The sequence below is a fragment of the Phyllopteryx taeniolatus genome, chromosome 11, assembly GCF_024500385.1.
Source record: "Phyllopteryx taeniolatus isolate TA_2022b chromosome 11, UOR_Ptae_1.2, whole genome shotgun sequence".
NCBI lineage: Eukaryota > Metazoa > Chordata > Actinopteri > Syngnathiformes > Syngnathidae > Phyllopteryx > Phyllopteryx taeniolatus.
Window position 1 is genome coordinate 20767456 of NC_084512.1, and position 19796 is coordinate 20787251.

Below are 19796 nucleotides of genomic sequence, written 5' to 3' on the forward strand. Positions count from 1 at the left end.
TGAATCTGTGAGTTCCACTTTTTGAATTAAATTCCTGAAATAAATTGAGACTTCCACCATATTCTAATGTCCTGAGATGCACCTGTGTATATATAGCAAATGAAAATGTTCAATCACAGTAAAATTGTAACAGAAAAAAGTATATGTAAATCTCGAAAAAAAAGATAATATGCTAAGATTAGCAGCCGGTTTGCATACCTTTGAGGTCAGCTCACATTAAGCGGCTCAGTCATGGCCACGCAGCAGCCGGAGCCTATTGTCTCCTTCACTAATATGATGACCTTCCACAGGTATCATCCATTTCCTGCATCAGCAGTCGTCTCGCAAGTCAAGTCTGTTTCTATGTGATTCTGTGCTCTCACCTTTCCCGCTCTCGCCGTCCTTGGAATATATCTCTTATGAGGATTTAAGCGATTTAAGTGTCACCTCGTCTTTTCCAGTGGGAAGCGTGCAGGCGTCCTGTTACAGGATCCTTAACAGCCTCTACTTACTTGGCACCAGCAGCGCCGTCTACATGGAGGGGTACTGTGTTTGTTATGTAACACATTCCAACTCATTCAGTGCCTGTGCGATATAATTATTACTTGCAATCAACGATGAAAAAAATGCTAACAGGCAACTTTGAACCCTTTGATCCATGTATGTCCAGTTCTTGACCTCAGTCAGTTATTGGGTAAATCCATCCATCCATTTTCTGAACCGCTTATTCTCACTAGGGTCGCGGGCGTGGTGGAGTCTATCTCAGCTATCTTCGGGCGAGAGGCAAAGTATACCCTGAACTGGTCACCAGCCAATCGCAGGGCACATATAAACAAACAACCATTCGCACTCATATTTAGACCTATGGGCAATTTAGAGTTTTCAAGTAACCTACCATGCATGTTTTTGGGTTGTGGGAGGCAACCTGAGTACCTGGGGAAAACCCACGCAGGCACGGGGAGAACATGCAAATCCACACAGGCGGGGCCGGGATTTGAACCCCAGTCCTCAGAAATGTGAGGTAGATGTGCTAACCAGTCGTCCACCATGCCAACGTGTTTGAATATATGTTTAATTCTCTTTTGTTTTATGCTTCGGTTTTACAGTAAATGTCAACCGGGAGTGACAAATAAAAAGCTTGAAGCAAGCACATTTTGCCTCTTATTAGGAGAACGGCGCTAGCGAGAGTCGTCTTCTTTTCGTTTCTTCAAAGTGATGTTATATAATATCCTCCCATTTCTTGCACGGGCAGAACATGCAAACTCTTGCTATTTTGCTAGTGACACCTAGAAAAATCTGTTATTTCTGCATGACAAAGCAACTTAACCACATCAAATTCTAAATTATTATCAAAACGCTTAACAACCAATCATGAGATAATAATAAATAAATTAGGGTCAACATGGAAGATCTTTTGGAAGAAGTTATTTTCCGATTAGTTTAATCAGTCATGCACTTTTGTGGCAGCACGTTGGAATAGTGGTTGGCACGATACCATGTTCAAGGTTCGAATCTGAGTTCCGACATCCCTGTGTGTAGCTTGCATGTTTTCCCAGTGTTTGGGTTTTCTCCGGGTAATCCTCCAAAAACATATGCGTTCGGTTCTTTGATGACTAGATTGTCCATAGTTGTGAATGTGAATGAATGGTTTTATATAGTTTGTGCCCTGTGATAAACAACAGGTCGGTCCAAGATGTCCCCTGCTTCTCTTGCCCAAAGTCAGCTGAGATGGGCTCTCCAGTTCACCTTAATGAGAACAAGCGCGATAGAAAATGGATGGATCTACTTGTGTAACAGCATGTTTCCATCCAGGCAGAGGCCAGCAGCAGGTGCTTGTCTAGCAGCGCTGACTGCCGCTTTTCCTGTATGCTTCCTGGAGCCAGCCATCAATCAAAACAACCCTCACTCCATCTACAACACCATGAGTATGCCTGAAAGAGATGGTAATCCATTAAAAATTTGTCTATTTGACTCCTTTTTGTTTTTTTTGTTTTTTTAAATTTTTAAAAAATCTTTTTTTTACAAGATTGTTTTTCCTTTTTCTGCTTCTGCTAGACTTGGGCTTGCCAGTTGATGTGGAAGAAATTTGCCCCCTCCTGCCCTCACTGGAGCAAGCGATGTGGCAAGCAGAGGAGTTGACGGACGACAGCACCGCCGCTCGGCAGGCCCATTACGTCCATGTCATGGACGTCACGTTGCCGATGCTATGTGCTTACGTGTCCCGCTGGTGGCGAGACAGCCCGGTCCTCACCTCTGTAACTGCTCAGCACGCCAGCGACCTGCTGGGTCACATTCTGCGGATCCTCCACAACCACGTGGGTGTGAGCCAGGTTGACTGGATGAAGCAGCTGGCAGGTAGTCTGCGCGTTCCTGCTTATATTTTACCACATTTTAGTTACTCAAGTAATTTTCAGTCATGCAATAATATTCTCACAAAATGTTCAAGACATTTGCCTTTTTGGTGAAATTTCAGGATGATCCTAAGATGCACCATAACCTGTACAGGTGAACTTTGTTTGACCATCTTTAAACTTTTGAATGCTTGGGCAGTCGTTCAATATTTCAGTATTCATTATTTCAGTATTTCAGGTGTTTGATCCAATACATTTCCTGGTTCAATTAGAATTGGGACTTAAACAGTCCTCTTCATCATGCTGTTCACATTTGGACATCATGAGACCAAGAAAACAGCTAAAATTTAGTACTTCGTCATTGTGAGATTTCAAAAAGGAAGTTCTCAGAGGGAAGTGACCACTGAGCTTAAGAGTGTCACAAACTGTCATCAGAAGGTTACACCAGAGAGACTGGACGAGTTACAGAAAGGCATAGAATTGGATGTAGGAAATTTTCATGGATCAAACACCTGTTGTGAATTTTGCCATTCAGCTCCTTGTTAGAGAACATCAAGTTGTGCAAAAAGTACTGAAACATTGAACAGTTAGACAGCTACATTTTCGAGAAGGTCAAATTAACTTAAGCCCAAAAATGTTTCATTTTAGTTTCATATTGAAATTTTACCCGAAAGCTGAGTATATTTTGTGAGTAGCGTGTATCTCAGTCCATTCCCAGCCAATCATCTGCAAAGCTCGTGCTGAGCTGCTGAAGAGCCACTTCCTTCCTCTGATGGATAAGCTGAGAAAGCGGGCGGCGCTTGTCCTGCTCGAGGAGGAGCGAATGAAAGCAGAGGGTTGCGGTGCGTCGGAAGCAGAATTGCTGATACAGGAGAAGTTCACCGTTCTCGTGCGTGACCTCTACGCCTTCTATCCGCTCCTCATCCCCTTTGTGGACTCAAATCGGTAAGATTTGCAACTACGGAGGTTCGAAAGGGGCTAAAGCACAGGTGTCAAACTCAAGGCCCGCACGCCAAATCTGGCTCTCCACATCATTATTTTGTGGCCCGTAAAAGCTTGTGACATTTTTGTGACATGAAACTTTTCTCGGTACAGGAATGTTTGTACGTATTGTGTCATTTCAATAATGGGTCAGCCATGTTGCTTGGTTCCCCGCACCTTTTTTGTTTGAACTGTCTCAGGGCCCGTTGGCAGCAAGAGTCAAACCCTGATGCTGAGGAGCTGTTCTGTTTGGTGGCAGAGGTCTTTATTTTCTGGGCCAAATCTCATGTGAGTTTGTCAAACTTTGTCTTTTGTCACTGCTCTTTTGGGTGTACATCTTGCCTCACATATCAAATTTGGTGTCGCACTAAAGAATTTCAAGTGGGAGGAACAGAACTACGTTGTCCAAAACGAAATCAACAATTTAGCATTTTTGGTCAATGACAACACGTCAAAGGTGAGCCGGTATTCTCAAGTGGACCTCATAAATGAAGCAGTAAAATCATGTCATATTATTTCATTTACAGCTTGACTACGAAAAAAGGAGGATGAAGAGGAAGGGTGATCGTTATTCCGTACACACGTCTCTCATTGTGGCTTCCATGAAGCGTCTTCTCCCGGTGGGACTGAGAGTTTGTTTTCCCAGCAACGAGAGTCTCATCATATCAGCTAAGAGTGCTTTCGCTCAGGTTGGTTGGCAATGTGGGCGTCATGCCAAGTGATTGCTGCATGGGGAATGATTACCAATGTATTTCCTGATGGATCAGTTTGAAAAGAAACAACAACCGTAGGGAAACTTTTTGGATCGTTACACTGTTTTGCCTTTGTTGTGTTTACTGTAACGTTTATTGACCAGTTGGCATTTAAATGGTCAAACCGTAAACAACAGCTTCAATATGATCAAAAGTGTCCTATGGGCACTGCCATTTCGCCCACTCATGGACACAAAAAGAATTCTGAAAAGGGAATCATGAGGACAGCTTATTAGCATGCAACACAATACTTGGTCATCATAACAGATGAGAAAATGTTCCAATGAAAAATAAATTTTGATGTACAGTACGGTAATAAATATGAAGTTGATATGAAGAGGCATTTTTATGTACCAAATTTATTTAAACTTGTTTGCTTCTCACAGAAGAACACTGAAGATGAGATTCGTGACTATGTGTATAAATACCTTTTACATTCTCATGGTCAGGTAAAGACTTCCATTTTGCATTTTGTTTTCAATGTACTGTATTGCACATTACCTTTATTACACGGTCACCGTACTTGTTTTTTTATTTTATTTGATTTATTTTATGTCCCCACTTTCCCTTGAGGGTTCTGTCTTTTGAAGGAAGTGCATGTACATTCTGCTGACTTTCTACATGCACACTGATACGCCTGAGTAGCCGTGATTTTTAATTTGAGCAACAAGAGTGCTGTTAATTAGACTTTGGAATGGTCTTGTAGCCTGTAAAATCCATTCTTCCATCACGCCGTGACTTGAATTTGTCACAAAGTACGAAAGAGGCACTGTGTATGAATTAGTAGTTCACTCTAGGATTGGTTCACCTTAGCAGCATTTAAAAAAGTACTTTCCAGTGATTGCAATGCGAGAACATTGCAACTGAATAAATAACAGTTCAATTGTTTCTCCCCTCCACAAGAAGTCATCAACAAGCTTCCACAGAGGCATCTTTAATTCTGAAGACCAGAATCCACTGTTCTCCACGGCTGACTTGGAGACGACTGTGGACAAGATCCTGAGACTTGCTCGAGTCCTCTATTACCTTGATCAGGTGACCTCTTATACAGTGAAAAACATATTCTGTTCAAATGTAGAAGTGACAGCCTTAAGTGCAAGACTTCATCAGTCATTTTCTTTCAATGCTGCTATTTATCTTTATCGTATTTACTTCAAACGAATTTTGAATTTGAATGACATAAGAAACGTGCTTCGTATTAGAAACCCAGTTTGAATTCTGATATGAAGAAAGCTAAGCTTGCCCTCTTGAAGAATGACAAATGTATCCTATGTATGAATGGAATGCTATTGCTGAAATCCTTCAGGTCGCTGCATGACACCTTGTTGCCCTTATCCATCTTTGATTTCATGTTCAGGTCGAACATCCGCACAAGCATAAAAGAGCGACATGGCACAAAGTCTTGTCCAAGCAAAGGAAGCAAGCAGTGGTGGCCTGTCTAAGGATGGCTCCTCTTTACAACCTCCCCAGGTACAAACACCTGCTAAATGATAACTGTGAGATAATTGTGCCCCACCTGGTTACATTGTTTTTATCTGTTTACCCTGCTGGTAAACAGGGTTCAGTGAAGTCTGTAAATTGTCCCATAGGGGTGAATTCTTGTTTGTCTACATGTGCCCTGCCATTGGTTGGCGACTAGTCTAGGCTGTACCCTGCCTCTTACACAAAGTCAGGTGACATAGGCTCCAGCTCAACCTAATGAGGACAAGCGCTGTAAAAATGAATGCATGGCTCGATGTAACATTTTTGAACAATTCTGTGACCATTTGGGAAAAAAACTGTACTGTACTGTTTTCATCCACTAGTTTATCGAAATGCGCAAGAAGAATCCAAGTGTCCTGTGCTTATGGACAATCATGAATAAACAACATGCATTTTGGGCAAACGGTGGTTTGAAAGCTTATTTCTATGCTGCCTGCTATTAAATCTGCTATTTGCAAGTGCCTAATGAAAACAGGAACATTTGCCAGTGTTAGGTTTTCTGTCCCCTCAAATGTCCCCCTCACTTCGCAGGCACAGAGCCATCAACCTGTTCCTCCAAGGCTACAATAAATCCTGGATATCAACTGAGGAGCACACATTTGAGGAGAAGCTTGTGGAGGATTTAGCCGTGAGTGGTATAAAACTTTGGACTATTTATAATAATATTTATAATTTATTATATATGTCATAAGGGCCTTATTATGAATAAACATCAACTATAGAAATCAAAAGCAATCGTGAAATACGACTTTTTTTCTTTTTGATTTTGCATCCTTATTTGTTTGTGTATGCTGTAGATGTAGATGACTGAGAGCACACTAATTCACTGTGGTAGGCTTTCCAAAGAAACGGGTGGAGAAAATATATAAAAAAATGTCATTCTTTTTGCAGAAGCTCAGTGTGATGGAACTGGCGGGAGGAAGACGAGAGGAGAAAAGAGATGGCGCCAAACTGATCGATCCCCTCCTACAGCTCATCACGCTCTTTAGTTGCAGCGCCTTGACAGAAAGGTGTCGTCATGATACAGGATTATGCAATGTTTTCTTTCTTTTTCTTCACATTTTCAGCCTCGCATATCTCTTACTGATATGATCTCATGTGCTTTGCCTCCTAAGTGATCTTGGAATTGACTGGCTCTATGTTTCCTATGTGGAGATAATGGCTAAGGTAATGAGACGACAGTGGGTGAGTGAAAGAAAAGGGATTTTTAAGTGTTGCACAACTCCCTTGGGGAAACGTGTGTTTGAGTGTGTGTGTGTGTGTGCATGTGTGTTTTAAGGTTTATGTATGCAGCTTTATATTATTTGGGCCATCATTCTTTATGTTGATCCTTATCGTCGTTCTAATATTTACTTCTACTTTGCATCGCCACCTGTTTGTCCTCACAGAGCTGCCATAGGGAAGATGATGATGATGAGCAACAGGAGGTGCAAACTTTTGAAGTGAGTCAGTTTTTGATAGGCATGCACATGTAATGAACAGAAAAAAAGCCTTAACAGCTTTGATCACTATGGTATCAAAAGGCTAATAACATCGTCCCGTTTGTGTTTTAGGAGAAAGAGATGGACAAGCAGAAGTTGCTGTACCAGCAGGCCAGGTTGCATCTTCGTGGAGCTTCAGAGATGGTCCTGCAAAGCATTAGTGCCAGTAAAGGTATGAGCAACAGTGAAGCATTTCAGAAAGTTTTTATTTCCTTCGACGATTTATTTTATTTTATTTATTTATTCATGAACACGTTCTTTCGAGGTTGCATTTTGCTCCATTGTCGTCATTGAGTGAGTGCTAGATTTCCTGATTGTGATAATTTCACATCTAATCAGGGGCCATGGGCTCCATGATTGCCCCAACACTGAAGATGGGTATTGCTGTTCTCAACGGAGGAAACGCCACTGTTCAGCAGGTGTATTGTTGCGCTGACTTCTCCGTAAAATTGTATCCTCAGGGTTATACTTAACAAAACAAAAGATGACGCTTCTGTTTGTTTCCAAATTTTGTGTCTCTCGCTAAACTTACTTAATGAAAGCAAAATGCCCTGATCTAATCAGACCCCATCTTGTTTTGAATAGAAAATGCTGGATTATTTGAGAGAAAGACGAGATGTTGGCTTCTTCCAGAGCATGGCTGGACTCATGCAGTCGTGCAGGTGGGTCAGTGTATGGAAAGTGTTTACAAGAATACGGTAGTGGGAAAGATTAATAGGAATGTGAGGAACATTAATATGAGTCTGGGGAGGGTCATACAGCTTTAAAATATGTATAGATAATCAAAAAAATGTGGTCGCCACTTTGTGGATTTCACTTATAGCGGGGTTGGTCTAGAACCTATCCCCCGCGATAAATGAGAGATTACTGTACTGTAAATGTTAATGGTTCCAAGGCTTTACTTATGATATTGTGTGTATGTTTCCTCAGTGTACTGGATCTGAACGCATTTGAGAGGCAAAACAAAGCCGAAGGATTAGGCATGGCCACAGATGAACGCTCAGGTACGGCATTCTTATGGAAAGATGTCACCCTTTCAGTCCATTGATGCCTAGACTCTTTGGGTTGCTCCATCCCTAGTAGTTTACCTTTGGATTTCTGGACATCTAATCCCTTTTTCCCCAGTAGAGACTGTGATGCCTGATGAAGAGCTAACCTGCGACCTGTTCCGTTTTCTACAGCTGCTTTGTGAAGGGCACAACTCAGGTTATTGCTTCTTTTGCCTTCTTTGACACATTTTAATTAACTCTGCGCAGATTTATAATTGCAATGCAAGCGTTGAGATTACAGGACACAATAGAAGGGGAAAATGGCCTTTTTCTCAACTCTCACATTTATTTCACGTTAGATTTTCAGAATTACTTGAGAACACAGACAGGCAACAACACTACTGTCAACATGATCATTTCCACAGTGGATTATCTGCTAAGAATACAGGTAAGCATGATTAAATCATACCACAGCCCCCTCAGTTGTTGAATTTAAACAGTTTGGTTTAAAGCCGACTCAATGTTTCTTTCTACTTCTTCTCCAGGAGTCTATCAGTGATTTCTACTGGTACTACTCTGGAAAGAATGCCATTGATGCACAAGGCCAACACAATTTTTCCAAGGCTATCAAAGTGGCTAAGCAGGTCTTCAATACACTCACCGAGTACATACAGGTCGGCCGCGTTCTTTTTCTTCAATGATTCACAGCATCTGTGTACTCAATTATAGTACAGCATCTCCTGCTGCTGGTGTTTACCCACAGGGCCCGTGTAATGGAAACCAGCAGAGTCTTGCTCACAGTCGTCTGTGGGATGCCGTGGTTGGATTCCTCCATGTCTTTGCTCATATGCAGATGAAGCTCTCACAGGTATGCCCAGTCACTGATTGTTGCCCGCTAAAATTACGCTAAAACACATGTCAATTTTTTTTTCTTGCAGGATTCAAAGCAAATAGAGCTCCTGAAAGAGCTCATGGACTTACAAAAGGACATGGTTGTGTTCTTGCTTTCCATGCTAGAAGGTATGTAAACCGCTAAGGTGATGCAGAGAAAGGTCTGGCTAGCTATTGGCTCTCTAAAGGTTTTTGTTGTGATATACCTGTGTATTTTAAAGTGAGAGTATCTATATTACTGAGTCAAAAACAATAAAATGCCTAAGTCAGAAGTAGTAATAGTTATTTTTACGACCTGCAAAGCGGCGACATACATGCCAGCGTCTTCACATTTGTGTTGCATAGTTTGAAAATCAAATCATCTGTAAGACATTTAGTTTCGAGGGTAATGTTGTAAGATTAGTTTGGAATGATATAGTATTGTTTTAGGATACCCTTATGCTTAGGGATTTAACTATTAATTATTTAGCAATTACAAACATTTTGAGCTAGGGCGACCATTATTTGTGAATTTTTTTTTTCCCCAGGGCTTGGTCCTGCAGGGTTCACTGTACAGCCTTGTTAATTGTTAATGAGCTCATGTTGGACAATGTTCTTTTTACGTCACTGTAGGTAACGTTGTCAGTGGGACCATCGGAAAGCAGATGGTGGATATGTTGGTGGAATCGTCAAGCAACGTGGAGATGATCCTCAAGTTTTTCGACCTGTTCCTCAAACTTAAAGACCTGACAGCTTCGGACCTCTTTCACGATTATGACCCTGGTCGCAAGGGATGCATCTCCAGGAAGGATTTCCAGAAAGCCATGGAGCTCTCCAAGCAGTTTTCACAAGATGAGAGTCATTTCCTTCTCTCCTGCATTGAGACGGATGATAGCGAAATCCTGGATTACGAGGCTTTTGCGGATCGCTTCCATGAGCCGGCCAAAGACATCGGCTTCAGCATCGCCGTGCTGCTCACCAATTTGTCTGAACACATGCCCAAGGACTTAAGACTGAGGGCCTTCTTGGAGCTCGCCGAGTGTGTCTTGACTTACTTCCAACCCTATTTAGGCCGCATCGAGATCCTCGGCGGCGGTAAACGCATGGAACGCGTTTACTTCGGGATCAGCCAATCCAGCCGCACGCAGTGGGAGAAGCCACAGGTGAAGGAGTCCAAGAGGCAATTCATTTTTGACGTGGTCAACGAAGGTGGAGAGAAGGAAAAAATGGAAATGTTTGTCAACTTCTGTGAAGACACAATCTTCGAGATGCAGCTTGCGGCCCAGATCTCTGGCTCTGTCAGCGGAGAGCGTCATGGGGGAGAAGAAGAAAAGGATAATGAAGAAGCAGGCCTGGACAGGAAGGGAGTGTCTCAGTGGTGGTTTTCACTGATGTTTCTCATTTCTGTCAAAAAGCTTGGCACTGTCACAAAAATGACCCTGAAGGATATCCTTTTGTCATCCGTTGACTTCCTCAGACTTCTTTTAATGACTATGCTCTGGTGCAGTTGCGGTGTAGTGAGCGACACCATACACGTGCTTTACGTAGCTTTTGTTAACGGCGGACTCATTGAGGGAGCCAAAAGGATGACCATATCCGACCTGCTCAGCGGTATTCTCGAACCGACGCTTGATGAGGTCACAGAGGTAGCAAGTAGCGTGGACCGGCTAAGAAGGCCCTCTGCCACTTTCTTCCCTCAGAGGGAGAGCAAGCAAACAGCAGCCGTGACCTCCACCAGGGAGATGGATGTACTCTCTGACATATTTGGCCTCAAAGTGAAACGAGACGGAGGACAATATAGACTTGCGACACAAGACATGACAAGCAGTCACACCGACCTGTTCATCCCCGCTGACGCTGCTTTCTCTGACAGACATCAGGGGCCGGTATTTCTTTGATTGTATCGACTCCAAAATATGAAGTAATTCATGTTGTCTGCTTTAATTTACCATTGATTCATAGAATTGTTTTTCTATTCACAGCCCAAGGCTCACATAGTTAGAGAGAAAAAAGCTCAGGATGAGATGATGCCTGAACCAGAAAGGTTAGTGATTTCTTTATGAAAAGACAGAAGCTGCGTTTGGAATCATTCACTCATTCCCAAATCACGATATATATATATATATATATATCCATCCATCTATTTTCTGAGCCGCTTACCCTCACAAGGGTCGCGGGCGTGCTGGAAACTATCCCAGCTATCATCGGGCAGGAGGCGGGGTACAACCTGAACTGGTTGCCAGCCAATCGCAGGGCTCATAGAAACAAACAACCATTCGCACTCACATTCACACGTATGGCCAATTTAGAGTCTCCAATTAATGCATGTTTTTGGGATGTGGGAGGAAACCGGCGTGCCCGGAGAAAGCCCACGCAGGCACGGGGAGAACATGCCAACTCCACACAGGCAGGGCCGGGGATTGAACCCCGGTCCTCAGAACTGTGAGGCAGACGCTCTAACCAGTCGCCCACCGTGCCGCCATGTTAAAAGCTATATATTAAAAACGTATCAGTCTATGACGGAGTGGTACAAGTCATTATTTTCAGATGTACCCTTGATAAAATATAACTGACCTCCCTCCTGTTGGTTTGTCGTTGCAGATGGGCGACATGTGAGGAGACAATTGCGAACGAGGTTGAACAGAGGGCCAAGAGACTCTCTAATAAATCAGAGGATAGAGGAAACCAGAATTCCGCTTTTGGCGAGATGATAAGCTCTCATCATAAGAGCCTGCTGGTGTGATTTAAAAAAAATAATAATAAACAAATGCTTTTACACATTATTATATGGTTGAGACAATTCCCTAGTGTTGTTTCATTTTCTTCCAGAACTACTTTGCCAGGACATTTTATAACATGCGTTTGCTGTCCCTCTTCGTTACCTTTGCAATCAACTTCATCCTCCTCTTTTATAAGGTTGGTGTAAATGCAGTTCATGTTACCAAATGAAATAAAAATTCAGGTAGTTGATTGGGCTGATTTAAATTCATAAATCAAATTCATTAGAATAGAGGACAAATGCTCAAATTAGGCCCGATTTTCGCTATGTGTTTTACCTGCTTTAGCTCGTCTATCGTAAACATACACTTGATGTTGCATCACAACTCTTATGACAGAACAGGCTCCAAGTGCATATTGACTCTGGCCTTGACACCTTCTTAATAGGTGGTATCTTTGCCAACATCACCCGAAAAGGAAGTCGACACATCACTTGACTCAGTGGCTGAAGGTGATGAGGGTGGAGTATATTATGTTCTGGAAGAAAGCAGTGGTTATATGGAGCCATCACTTCACCTCCTGGCTGTGGCGCACACGCTCATCTCCTTCTGTTGCATTATGGGTTACTACTGCCTCAAGGTACACCCGCTCAAATCACTTCATCAAATGGGCCCATGGGAGCTTTTTTTGTTTTTAACATTTCACAAATACACCGCAGGCTTTGTCTATTCAAATCATGCGCTCGGCAGGTACCCTTGGTGATCTTCAAACGGGAGAAGGAAGTGGCCCGAAGACTTGAGTTTGATGGCTTGTATGTGACACAGCAGCCCCCAGAGGAGGACATTAAAGGCCAGTGGGATCGGCTGGTCATTAACACTGTGTATGTTCACATTTAGCTGGGACACATTTAATTTGTTTCAAAGCATTTACTGTTTTACACTCATTAGGTCTTTATTAAGTTACACCTTCACAATCTAATACCAGAGCCAGTACACTGAGAGTAGAGGTGGCTGAACAAATTGTGGAGTGGGGGGCCACAGTGCTCAGAGGGCACTTACAACAGGGGGAACTATGCTCAAAAATTAAATACACATCACTTTGATGCGTTGTTACATGTAATTATGCCGCTTATAAGCAACATATAATCATATGGTGCAATGCATAAGTTGTGAGAAAACATACGTGATAAATGGGGACATCAAAGGGAGGCCGAAAAGTGGGGTGCCCCACTGGTTCCATCCCTTCTGGCTGAGAGCTGTATCAAGAAATCTGATAAGGGTAAAACATTTTGTCCCGTTTAATTCTGTAAGGTAAACAAAACATTATAAACTCCTCTTCAACGTTGGATTGATAATGGTAACTACTCTTTGACCTCATTTAGATTGTGCAGGCTCACGTAATATGTGAAGCTGATGTCTCAGGTAATATGCTAACGTGTACTATACCATTTGTCGTTTCAGATCATTTCCAAGTAATTACTGGGATAAATTCGTTAAGAGAAAGGTAAAGTCCTTTTTCCGAGTATTTTCTTTTCTGGGTGGCCAAAAATCAAGTAAGAGTGTCCCTCTTGTGTAAATTAAAGAAACAAACTTCACTTTTGTTTCATATTCAATTTTAGCCACAGGTGATTCCATTTCAAGCTGCGTATGAGTACTTAACCACGCGGAACCCGGAGCTTTGGAAGAGTCAAGTCATTCAATAGATGTATAGGGCGGGTCCATTGGGAATTTGGTTGTTTGGTGTCAGTCAACCCTGCGGCTTGCAGCTCTGGAGCTAGCTAAAATTCCATAAAAATGTAGCAGCAATCCAAGAAGGAGTGAATTCTTGACTGAAACGCTTTACCTGTAGTCAACTGGAAACCACATGACAGTGGAAAGTATCCAGTAAATGATCAGGAATATAGGAACAGAACAGACGGTTTCATTAAAGACTTATAGCGTAACACTCCCACCATTGTTGTCCCTTTTGAATTCTCCCAACATACAGTAATTACACTTTCTAACTAGTTTAATTCTTTATGTAATGTACATATTCTTACATTGCTAGGAAAAAAACAATTCTCAGCTGCGTCACTTCAACAGAGTTCTTTAATCAGTAGTTTCAGCACTGAATGGTAATGCTATTATAATAGCTCCTGTCCTTGAAAGCAGCAGGTCTCCATTACACTCAGCGAGAGGCATTTAATTATGACGCACTCCCATCATCTGTCAGTGACTTTGACTCCATCAGAAGCACCTTCTGCCATCTTGATACATAATCATCAAAAATAACTGTTTACACAGCGAGAATGCCCGTGTCACTGTATAAATACGGCACACAAAGTACCTTGAACGGCACCGGGGCGTAGGAAGAGGGAGTGCCGACTTGGAGAAGACCACACCCATCAGCCTGAATCTTGTCAAATTTGAGTAAATAGACTTTAGAATAATATTAATTAATTTTGTACTTTCACACATAGGATCATTGTTTAAACTTTGGTTTTCAAAATCATGCAGAGGACCTGTCAAAGTGAGAATGGGGACACAGACACTAAGGCATACATTTGGAATATTTCTACAGAGTTTGCAAGATATAAAAACGGACATTTTATCTTCTGTTAACAAACATCAGAGGCATGTCCACAAGTTCTGGCGTTTGCAGTTCCTCTCAACGCCAGTGGGCAGAGCCTCACGCGCATCGGTGGATATTAACCACATAGTCTTCCCCAACCATTTGGTACGAGAAGGGGTCTTTTGAAGACAGGAATCAAGATTTGACGGGAAGCTACTAATTAGGTTAAGGTTCACTTGACGTGCACCAGGCCCTGTCCTAGTCACCGTCTCACAGTAGGGCAGCGTGGAGGAGTGGGAGTTCTAAGTTGCGGCGTGCATGTCTGCTACATCAGCGTTTACCCGGTTACGGCAAGTTCACAGCGAAGGCACACGGCCTGAAGGATTGTGATGAGATGGGACTCCTGCCAGGAAAACATGCTCATGTATATTTCAAAATAAATATGTTTTTACTGACTCACGAAAAAGGGACCACTTACGGTGTTATAGACATCAGTGTCAAAATTAACATTTGTGGGCACTTTTGAAGACAATAGCATCTGTCTTAAGTCACAAGTCTAGCATTAATTACTGTATTCAACCCTCTGCTCTGCATCATTTTAAGAGCCTTCAACAAAACAGATGATGTGATGTCAGTAAGTGCTTCTGGTAATCCACTTCTGGTCCAGCGTGGAGGTCGTGGAGATTTCTTACCGTCTATTGAGCTGTTGGCTCTTGTTTGAAAGTTGATAAATCAACTGACGCTGCCACAGCAACACAATAGATATGCACTCCTATTTTATTCCAACGACTTTGAATTGGTGTCACATCAGCATTCTATTTTTGCAACACAGATGCCTTTGGAAACTCTTCTATCAGTTGCTTGCTGTCACCCACCTCTCCCCTCCAGGTGATGGATAAGTACGGAGACTTCTGTGGCCGTGACAAGATCAGTGAACTTCTTGGTCTGGACCAGGTGTCCTTAGACTTCAGCTCTGAAGGAACAGAGAGGAACAGGCACCGAAAAGACACCGCCTGGGTCACTCTGTGAGTACATAAGTGGCAAAGTCACTTGTACATTGAGGCCATTTTACATTGAGTGCCTTTAATGTTTTAATGTAAATTGTGCATTTATGATGATGATAATACAGTGGTGCCTCGAGATACACGTGACCCGACATACGAGATTTCAAGATACGAGCTGTCATTCTGCCAGTCCGCAGTGAACTCAACTGACTTAACAACAAGCAGCGGTTTGGCAGATAATGAACAGGCTTCAAGCTGTTTATTGCCACCCCTACTTTAAGTCTACTGTCAAATGAAACATAAAGCCAATAGAATTACACGCTGTGTATTTAACCAGCCATAGCTTTGCCTTCCTAAAATCCTCGATGCTGACAATCGATGCAAAACACCATACACAGGCTAACGACTAGCATTGATGTTGTGGTGTTATAACTCTTTCAGTATCGGATATTTGAACAGAAATGGTAGAGCAACACGTAGATCGATAATATAACAATACTCACAGGCATATATACTTTATCCTCCGCGAAGAACAGCTAATTACGGCGGCTTACTGACTCTGACCGTCGCCATGTATAACAGGATGTCTGTTATACTGCCCCCAGGTGGCCATGTTGCGCACATAGGAGCAGGACAATGTCCATTGAGTGGAAGAAAAAAACCTGTTTCATTCTTTACATTCTATTTAATTATTGCATTACTGTATATTTTTATAAAGAACAATAATATAGTGTCAAATCAGCACATCCTATTCCCCGTAACTGTCGAGAGAACACTGGCAATGGGCTGTTAGTTGATGATTCACTCATGCTTTGTGCGGTATTCCTCAATGAGCTCCTAGACCTAGAACATGTTTCACTTGAGAAAGCACAGGACATCCTAGTTAAGAGCCAGCTGAGAAGGTCTTGGAAATAGACAATGGATCAACAATGGTACAAATGTGTGGTATAACTTCTGTGTGCCCGATGATTTCATGATTCTGATTATTTCAGATTCTGCTCCATTGACATCAAGTACCAGGTCTGGAAACTTGGAGTTGTTCTCACAGACAATGTAAGTCCAGCTGGCGCAATACGTACGTAGTACAATATGTTTTACGACTCTCTATTTGTTCACCGGCGTACAATCCCACTCGCTATCTCGTGCTCGCTTCCTGTATTGTACGGTGACAGATGACATTACTCCAGTATAAATTATATTTAATGTTTTATGACAGATTCCTCATTTATTTTGATGTTGTGACCTGCTGATTGTAGTTTGTTGCAAATCTACGCAGTGCTCAAGTGATGAGCGTAATATCCTGTGATTTTGCCTTATCTACAATACACATTTGTCTCCATGCCGTCTGCTTATCTCTCTTTGTGTGTTTGATGTGTGCTCGTCATGTTGCGGCAGTCCTTCCTCTACTTGGCCTGCTACATGGCCATGTCAGTTTTGGGACACTATAACAACTTCTTCTTCGCGGCCCACCTTTTGGACATTGCCATGGGCATTAAGACTCTTCGCACCATCCTCTCATCTGTCACACACAATGGGAAACAGGTGTGTGCGCAAATGTGTTTATATGTGCGTGTGTGTGTGTGTGTGTGTGTGTGTGTGTGTGTGTGTGTGTGTGTGTGTGTGTGTGTGTGTGAATGGAAGGGGGGAGGTTCAGTTCGTATGTGTGGGTTGTTTGTTATCAAAATTTCTTGATGTATAAACCAGGATTTTATTTGATGATGGTCAGTATTCCTCCAAAGTACACTAATCCCAATTGCTATTGTTGTGCTTTTGTTTGTGTGTGTTTGCTAGTTGGTCCTGACTCTGGGCCTTCTGGCTGTGGTGGTCTATCTCTACACGGTGGTGGCCTTCAATTTCTTCCGCAAATTTTACAACAAGAGCGACGACAAGGATGCCAGAGACATGAAATGCAATGACATGCTCACTGTGAGTTAAATGAGCAAGCACACGTGTGTACAGGGGTTCCTCGGTTTACGATGGACAGACACACACTGTGTCAAGGTTATTGATGGCACGCAATGACCTAGTTGGCGCAGCACACGGAACAAGAATGCACGCTTAGTTAGCACTGTACTCATTGTTTTCCACTATATGACGTGTTTTTCTTTCAAATATTTACTGTAACTATGACTTTTCTACTGCGTTAGCATAGGCTAGTGATGGATGACAGGGTGTTTAAATTTATAACATACAAATTACAGGTTATGTCACCACCGTAGGTACAGAACTTTGTTGTAAACAAGGAACCCCTACATATTAAATGTACTTCATTAGGTACACCTGCACAGTCTAATGAGATCCAATACAGTGTCCCCCAAATTCTGCTTTTATAAAGGTGAAAATGATCAGTTTTGATTGACACTGCTATTGTTAATGGAGAATTTTAATGCAACTTTCCGTCCCAGGAGTATATATTTTCTCTATATATCTGGAGAGCCACATGCCTCGGCCACAAGTCACATCAAGACGTTTCTGTCTGTGATCCACTTCTTATTCCTCCCACCATTATTCTATAAAATAATGGACAGCGGGAAAAAACAAAAAGCATCTGCTCAAGATATAATATCTCTTTGTTTGGCCAGTCACAACACTGTAACACCCCCCTGCCTGCGCGGTTCCGATGTGCAATCCCCTGTCACTCACAGACGGAGGGGTGGCAATATCATTTGAATAAATCCCTTCTAATTTTGGAGGCGGGAGCGCTTACATCAAATCTTCAGTCACAGTTACTGAATTAATGTGCATGCTTGACGTTGAGCAGCGCTTGAGCAAGCACAGTTTTCAGAATATCAGGAAAGCACATTTTTGCATTGAAGTACGTGAATACTTATTTGTGTTTCTTTAGTATGAGAGTGCTTGACTTAAGAGCTTAGTTGGCTCGGTCACCAAGCTCGCAACTCAATTTAAAATTAATTTTGTCTGCTCTAGCCCCCAAAAAGCACAATTTTATAATAAAGGAAAATAGCACTGGGGTCTGTAAAAACACCATAAAATGAGAATGTAAAGAAATAAACTGGTTTTATAAAGCGTAATTACGTTGTAAGTTGGGAGGAGCCAAAAGTCATAATAAAAAATGTGCGCCTAAGCGGTGTGCCTTTAAGGGAGCCTGTCCTAGTGAGTGAAGTCAGCAAAATGGCCGGTTAGTCTCTGTGTGACCTCTAGATGTGAGTTTTGGCCAGTTGTAGCTGCTTGCAAGAGTTCCCATTTTGTATTTTGAGTGTTTTGACTGTTTGTACCTTTAAATAAAGAGCTGAAAGCTCATCGGCAAGTGTCTCTCTACTTTTACCCCCCATTTCACTCCAATGGCGGTATATCAGAAGCTCACTGATAAATTCAAATCAGGCAACTGCTCTTAACTTCAAAAAACACTTAAGTTGGAGCACTCGTAAGTCAAGGTACCATTGTTTTACATTTTGATAATTGTTGCATTGCAGTTTTGTAACCCAAACTTTTATTGGAGTCTTAACAGTATATTAGACAACAAATATATCCATACAAGGTTGGTCAGAAAAGTTCTTCCTCCTGTCTTTGAAGGTTTGATATGTTTCTCAACAGTTTAGTAGCCACCACTAAAAGCCATTGTGTGCTTTTGGTCTTGTTTCTTCAAAGAAATGTCCTTGGCTCTTGGAAGCGAGGTATCATCCCTGCTCGGCAACCAGACTTAATTTGTCCTGCCTCACGCTCTTCTACAAAATCCTTTTGGGGAACTGTAGTCAAAAGGCAAAGAATATTGATTACACAGTCCACTGCTCCTCTGTGAAAACAAAGGAAAAAAAAAAAAAAGGCAGGCCGGGCACTGAATAATGACGGCAATGTATTGTATTTTGGAGATTTGTCTTAAATGCCTTAATTTTTTTTGTATTGCCCATACATTTGTTTCAGTGCTACATGTTCCACATGTACGTGGGAGTGCGTGCTGGAGGGGGTATCGGGGATGAGATCGAGGACCCCGCTGGTGATGACTTTGAGGTGGAACGTATCGTCTTTGACATCACGTTTTTCTTCTTTGTCATCGTCATCCTGCTAGCTATCATTCAAGGTGAGTCGGATGTGTTGAATGGGTTTTAATCGCGCCGGCCCTTTATACTCCATCTCAGTAGCAGGACAGTAAAAAACAAGGGAAATGCTAGTTTGCTACCCTACTAAATCTTGACAGTTGTGGTCAATGCAGAATTCTCTGTGGCCTAGCTGCTTGTAGTTCTTCTCCGACCCACGACTACTACTACTTTTTTCTTCTTGGTATTTTCCTGCAGTCTGGATGCCTTGTGGCACCATACTGCCTCTCACAGGTCAGTCTTGGTACTATGCAAGACATCCGCTTTCGGAACAGGCCTATGAGACTTGTGATTGTCGGAGAAGATATGGTTATGTGCATGGTATGCTGTGTTGGTCACACTCTTAGAGCAACAAGAGCACACGGTGATTTTTTTTTTTCTTTTACCTGTCGAGTGTGGGGTCTCACACATTTTAAAAATCAGTAAAAAAGTTAAATTAGTATGTGCATATCCCACTTAAATAAATCCATGTGTCTTAGCCCCCCAAATTGTTTAGATTGTATGATTTAAAAAAAAAAAAAAAAAAAAAAAGGGAAACGCTACCTGACTTAACATCAGCCGTGGCAAAAACCAACAACTAAATT

General features: G+C 42.2%; 1 protein-coding gene across 3 annotated transcripts in view; it reads left to right on the forward strand.

Moving 5' to 3' along the window:
- Positions 1 to 19796, forward strand: part of LOC133485586 (ryanodine receptor 2-like) — a 62521-nt gene that overhangs the window by 40600 nt on the left and 2125 nt on the right. The window contains exons 59-93 of one of the 3 annotated variants that reach the window (XM_061789517.1): positions 441 to 522; positions 1792 to 1922; positions 2035 to 2334; positions 3038 to 3275; positions 3512 to 3599; positions 3685 to 3768; positions 3839 to 4000; positions 4450 to 4512; positions 4967 to 5098; positions 5421 to 5533; positions 6077 to 6173; positions 6437 to 6555; positions 6661 to 6712; positions 6934 to 6987; positions 7099 to 7198; positions 7366 to 7445; positions 7612 to 7688; positions 7957 to 8030; positions 8152 to 8232; positions 8375 to 8463; positions 8561 to 8689; positions 8779 to 8883; positions 8954 to 9035; positions 9519 to 10771; positions 10868 to 10929; positions 11487 to 11622; positions 11715 to 11801; positions 12051 to 12242; positions 12353 to 12483; positions 13064 to 13106; positions 15042 to 15178; positions 16150 to 16210; positions 16553 to 16699; positions 16949 to 17083; positions 19040 to 19196. In XM_061789517.1, the coding sequence (XP_061645501.1) occupies positions 441 to 522; positions 1792 to 1922; positions 2035 to 2334; positions 3038 to 3275; positions 3512 to 3599; positions 3685 to 3768; positions 3839 to 4000; positions 4450 to 4512; positions 4967 to 5098; positions 5421 to 5533; positions 6077 to 6173; positions 6437 to 6555; positions 6661 to 6712; positions 6934 to 6987; positions 7099 to 7198; positions 7366 to 7445; positions 7612 to 7688; positions 7957 to 8030; positions 8152 to 8232; positions 8375 to 8463; positions 8561 to 8689; positions 8779 to 8883; positions 8954 to 9035; positions 9519 to 10771; positions 10868 to 10929; positions 11487 to 11622; positions 11715 to 11801; positions 12051 to 12242; positions 12353 to 12483; positions 13064 to 13106; positions 15042 to 15178; positions 16150 to 16210; positions 16553 to 16699; positions 16949 to 17083; positions 19040 to 19196 (5073 nt within the window). The remainder of the gene's footprint in view (positions 1 to 440; positions 523 to 1791; positions 1923 to 2034; positions 2335 to 3037; positions 3276 to 3511; positions 3600 to 3684; positions 3769 to 3838; positions 4001 to 4449; positions 4513 to 4966; positions 5099 to 5420; positions 5534 to 6076; positions 6174 to 6436; positions 6556 to 6660; positions 6713 to 6933; positions 6988 to 7098; positions 7199 to 7365; positions 7446 to 7611; positions 7689 to 7956; positions 8031 to 8151; positions 8233 to 8374; positions 8464 to 8560; positions 8690 to 8778; positions 8884 to 8953; positions 9036 to 9518; positions 10772 to 10867; positions 10930 to 11486; positions 11623 to 11714; positions 11802 to 12050; positions 12243 to 12352; positions 12484 to 13063; positions 13107 to 15041; positions 15179 to 16149; positions 16211 to 16552; positions 16700 to 16948; positions 17084 to 19039; positions 19197 to 19796) is intronic. The other 2 variants (XM_061789518.1, XM_061789519.1) reach the window with 2 other exon arrangements.